The 5565-nt window shown below is 46.1% G+C and overlaps 1 protein-coding gene across 1 annotated transcript; it reads left to right on the forward strand.

The window, feature by feature from the left end:
- Positions 1–1751: 1751 nt before the first annotated feature.
- On the forward strand, positions 1752–4901 carry ZC4H2 (zinc finger C4H2-type containing; the record flags this gene model as incomplete). Its single annotated transcript, XM_007124721.4, has 3 exons — positions 1752–2084; positions 3665–3837; positions 4739–4901. Coding segments are annotated over exons 1-3 (492 nt in total), but the record flags the coding sequence as incomplete, so codon positions are not given.
- Positions 4902–5565: the final 664 nt, after the last annotated feature.

Here is a 5565-nt window from a genome sequence, read left to right on the forward strand (position 1 = left end):
GAAATGGGTTCTAGGCCTAGCACTGCCACAAACTGGCTGTATGAATTAGGGTGAGACTCTATATCACTCTGAATCTCAGTTTTCCCATCTGTAAATTGGGGTAGGGATAGGTGAAGTTTAGACTGCTCTGTATGCAATCTAGAGGAAGAGAATAGAAGTCTAGATGGAAGGGGGCTCTAAGTAGTGGATTAACTGACCAGTACAAATCACTATCATCCTTCTGCAAGGCAGTTGAACAGGTATACCGAGAACCCTCAATATGTTTATGCCCCTTAGCCTGGGTAACCCCAGTCAGGCAGTGTGGAGTAGTGGGTGGTGTTAGAGAGCCCTGGGTTCAAATCCCAACATCCCATTTACTGCAACTTACCACCCTGAACTCCCAATTTCCTTCTTTACAGATGGAATAATAGCACCCATCCTTTTAACCTTTTCTAAGGTAAAAGCAATATAATAACTTGAAAAGAAATTTTTGAGCATTGAAAGATAAATTTTGCCTGTCATCCTACCCACCTAACATAATTCTTTCTGTGGTTCTGTGCCATTGAGGGCCACCTCTTGAGGCAGGAGCTACAGGCAATGCTGAAGAAAGGAGAGAGAATGAACACAGAAGCAGGCTGAGGTCAGAGGCCAGAGGCCAGGGTGTGGAGCAAGAGTAACCATGGGATGGGCTGGAGCAGAGGAGAAAGCCAGCTACTGAGGCAGAATAAAGGAGATGCCTAATCTGAGTAACGGATGATGGCTAGACCGAACCTGAGAACCAGAGAGTAGAGAGTGAGTGGGAGGGCAACAGTGTGTGCCCTAGAGGGGCTTCCTTCCAAAGTGTTGTGGCTCCTTCACTTAGGCAGGCTTCAGTGGTCTCAAAGATCCTTGAAACTGTACTCTTGCCAATTCCTTTTGTTTAGTCACATGCATGTGTATTTTGAAACTGCAAAATACACAATATACAATATACAATCAGTGTGTATACCTTTTCATGGAGAATCTTCAACATTTTCCATGTCACAAGTCTTCATAATGATTCCTTTTAGTGGCTGCCAAATATTCCAATTTTGCCCATACACCAGAAAGCATATCCCTGTGTATTAACTTTTTGCTTCCCTGACTTATTTCCTTAGAATAAACTGCTAGGTGTGGGACTACTGAGCCAGAGGGTATGCAATTGGGATTTAACAACCAGAAATAGGTTTTATTTTTTCTAGGAAAAGAAATGAGCTGCAGTTCTTCCCATCTCCTGCCTCTTCTGGAACTGATGAGGGGACCCTATAGAGCTGTGTGGTCCAATATGAGAGCCATTATCCCCATGTGGCTGTTTAAACTTAATTTTAATCAATTGATTAAAATTAAATAAAATTCAAAATTCAGTTCCTCGGTTGCACTAGCCATATTTTGAATGCTCAGGAGCTTCATGTGCCTAGTGGCTACTGTATTAGAAAGCATAGACACAGAAAATTTCCATCATTGTAGAAAATTTATTGGATCGTGCTGCTCTAGAGTTTCTCAGGAGGTCATGGTTGGCATCTTGGGTGGGAGTTATTTGTGATGTGGGACTTTCCTGTGCATTGAGAGGCTGTTTAGCATTTCTGGCCCATATCCACTAAATGCCAGTAGTGCTCTCCCTTGAATCAATCTAACAGCTAAAACCTGCCCCACGTTTGCAAATGCTCCATCAAGGAACAAAATCATCCCCATTCCAAACCCACTGAGCTTTTATCTTAGAAGAAAGAATCTCCTGCCTTTGTGGGGATGGCTTCAGGCTGCCTCTGCCTGAAGAGAGGGAAGCTTAGAAAGATGGCTTAACAAGATAGCTCTGGCTCAGGGCCTAACTCTGTACTCCATTTCTCTAACTCTGTACTCCATTTCCCTTTTCCTGCCGTCTCCTGCTGGTCTGTTTCCTCCTTTGGGGGGATGGCAGGAACAAGACCCTGCAGATGGAAAAGATCAAGACCCGTTTGAAGGCTGAGTTTGAGGCCCTTGAATCAGAGGAGAGGCACCTGAAGGAATACAAGCAGGAGATGGACCTCCTGCTACAGGAGAAGATGGCCCATGTGGAGGAACTCCGACTGATCCACGCTGATATCAATGTGGTATGTGGCTGGCTGCCTGAAGCCTATTTCTGGGCCCTTTGAGGAGGAATAGGCAGTAGTGAGTGCTGTGGACTCTCCTCGAGATGTGGCTGTGGCCAACTTGGGGAAGTAGGCATCAGTCTATGGTGAAATGGAAGAATCCAGGAGTTCTGAGATCCAGCCCTGGCTCTGTCGCTGATCGACTGTATATCACTGGACAAGTTCCTTCTTCTCTCAGGGCCTCATTTTCCTTCTCTGTACCATGAGAGGGATTCAGTCACCTCTGAAGTCTCATTCAGCACTGATGTGCTCTCATTCTGGGAGTCTAGGAGTTGAGAGCTAGCCTTGGGGAAAAGCAGAGCAGGCAGATGCCTTGGGGATCTAACTTAAATTTAGGGCTCCGAAGCTTCCAACTAAGCCAAACAAACCATCTCTGCCAGCCTACCCAACTGGGGCTCCCTCATTACAGTCCCTCTTTTGGAGACCCTTGGAATGTGGGGAATGAACTGCCTGCTGTGGTGATAAGTCCCCCACTTTTAAGAGTTATTAAAGCAGAGTCTGAATGATCACCTGTCTGGGCTGCAGTATTGGTGATTCCTTCACCAGGAGGGAGGTTGGAGGTGCTGACCTGTAAGGCCCTTTCCAACCCTTAGAGCCTATGATAATGAGATTTTTTTTTTTAATCACGTTTGAAGGAGCTAAGTTTCTATTCTTGGGAAACTCATTTCTGTGGCAATATATACTTCCTGATATTGCCAGGCCTAGGGTCTTAAAGGAAATATGAATGCAATTTGGACAGTAGTTACCTGGGATTTTCTGTGTCATAAGATCACAGGGTCTCATGAGGAGTTGGCAGTTCTGCCGCCAGCTAACTAAGGATAGAGAAATAAACAAGGTATTAGTCACAGAGGGGCTGAAAATCTGGGCCAGTGGATCTCCAATTTGAACATGCCTCATGAGTCACCTAGAGGGCCTGTTAAAACACGGATTGTTGGACTTCACCCCAGAATTTCTGCTAGCTTATATCTGGGGTGGTACCTGAGAATTTACATTCCTAATGAGTTCCCAGTTGATGCTGATGCTGCTGATCTGGTAACTGCATTTTGGGAACCACTGATCTAGGAGAAAAGCCACTGGCCTGGGAGGCAGAAGCCCTGAGTCTTTATGTAGACTTTGCTCCTAGGAAGCATTTCTCTGAGGAAGTTACTTCTTCTCTCTGAGTCTCAATTCTCTGATCTGTAAAATGGTGGTGGGGTGCACTACATGAGCTCTAAGGGCCATTCCAGCTCTAAGATGCTACATTTGAATAATAACTACCACTAATTGAGCCTTTACTCTGTGTTAGCCCCTGTACTGAGCGCTTATATGAATTCAATCGTTGAATCTTCACCAAGATTATATGAGGTAGGTATGATTGTTATCACCATTATACAGATGAAAAGACTGAGGCTTGACAAGAGTCACATAGAATACATAGTGGGTTGAGGACTTGATCATAGATTGGTTTGGCTCTGGAGCCTGTGCTATTATCCACTCAGCTGTACAGCCTCGCTGAGAATCTTGGAGTCTTTTCTCTGTGCTTACCTCACTCTGTGTTCCAGATGGAAAACACCATCAAACAGTCTGAGAATGACCTAAACAAGCTGCTAGAGTCTACCCGGCGGCTACATGATGAGTATAAGCCGCTGAAGGAACATGTGGATGCCCTGCGCATGACTCTGGGCCTGCAGAGGCTCCCTGACCTATGTGAAGAGGAGGAGAAGCTCTCCTTGGAGTAAGCTGCCTGCCTCCTGTCCCTGCAACATACACCACACACACGCACACACACTCGCACACGCGCGCGCGCGCGCGCGCGCGCACACACACACACACACACACACGTATATATACACACATAAAGCCTGGTCTGAAAGTCAGGGTACCCAGTCCTAGCCCCAGGCCTGTCAGTGGCTGACTCATTGCATGACCTTGGGTAAGTCTCTGTGTTGGGTTGTTAGATGATTAGACTAGAATTACTAGATGGCTTTTAAAGTTCCTTGTGCAGTTTTGACAATACAAGACTATGTCTATGACTCTTTGTGTGTGTATACGTCTGTGACTCTTAAGAGGTCACTTCCCAAGTCAAGGTCTAGAAGGGGTGTCCAGAAACCTTGAAAACACAGAAGGGTGAGCTTTCATGGCCTCCAGGGGCTAGCCTGGAACTTTATCTTAAGACCCAGAGTTAAGAACTAGGCTTACTTTACAGAGACACAGAGCTCAGTTCAGTAGAAGGAATAGAAGGGAACATACTTCCTTAAGGTAGAGCAGGCTGCCTGTGGAAGTGGTGAGCTTCTTATTCCTAGAGGTATGCCAGCAGAGGCCTGAGGACACTTAATAGGAATACTGCAAAGGAACATGGGATGGAGGGTAGATAAATGCCTCTTGAGGACTTGGCTAGCCTTGGGATTTTTTTTATTTTTCTGGGCCTGTCAGAGCCAAGGAGCAGGAGGAGTACCCTTCCCAACACACAGTGGGCCTGGTACCCAGGGAGAAGAGCCTTGTGCTGGAGAGGGTGCAGGAACTTCCTACAGTGAGCCACAGCCCAACCCCCTTCCTTCTGTACCATGGAGTCCTTAAGAGGGGCAAGGTTCTCCTTGCTTTCAGGATGATCCAGCTAATGTCTCTCATCTCCAAAGTTACTTTGAGAAGCAGAAAGCAGAGTGGCAGACGGAGCCTCAGGAGCCCCCGATCCCTGAATCCTTGGCCGCCGCAGCCGCCGCCGCCCAACAACTCCAAGTGGCTAGGAAGCAGGACACTCGGCAGACAGCCACCTTCAGGCAGCAGCCCCCACCTATGAAGGTGAGTGAGCTGGGTATGGACTGTGGAGGAAGCAAGATATCCTCAAGCAGCCCCATGGGAGGTTGGGTCTGGGGCTTTGGCCTTACTTATTTGGGGTCTTCCTAAAACAGCCTTCGCTTGGGACACAGAGGAAGGGGTGGTGTGTATGTGTGCTGTAGTAGAGCCACTGGTCTTTTTGCCTCATATTCCCAGAGGGGTTAGAATGCAGGGAGACTGGCAGGCTCTGCTAAAGTATAATTTTCAGAAAGTTAGAAACGTGACTCAGACAAATATATAGTGAACGTGTGTCATTAATGAGGGAGCCAGCAGCATTACAAAGCTGGTTCCAGAAGCATTAGAGGAACAGATAATTATATAGTCAGGAAAGGAAAGGAATGCCGAAATAAGTTTGCAGTGTTAAATCCAGAACTGGTTAATGTCCTGCAGGAAAATAAAACTGTAATCTTTGTGATTACCTTTTCTTTGGAACAAAAATTACTTGCATCTCTACTGGGCAAAAACCATTTGTGCCTTATCAACATTAAGTCACAGCATCTGGGCCCTGATCAATAGTAAATAGTCAAATAGTATATTATTTAATGGAAAAGTATTTATAGTCAGTGGAACAGAATAGAGAGCCCAGAAATAAACCCATTCACCTACGTTCAATTAATCTTTGACAAAG

Source organism: Physeter macrocephalus, unplaced genomic scaffold (assembly GCF_002837175.3).
Source record: "Physeter macrocephalus isolate SW-GA unplaced genomic scaffold, ASM283717v5 random_2218, whole genome shotgun sequence".
Classification (NCBI taxonomy): Eukaryota; Metazoa; Chordata; class Mammalia; order Artiodactyla; family Physeteridae; genus Physeter; species Physeter macrocephalus.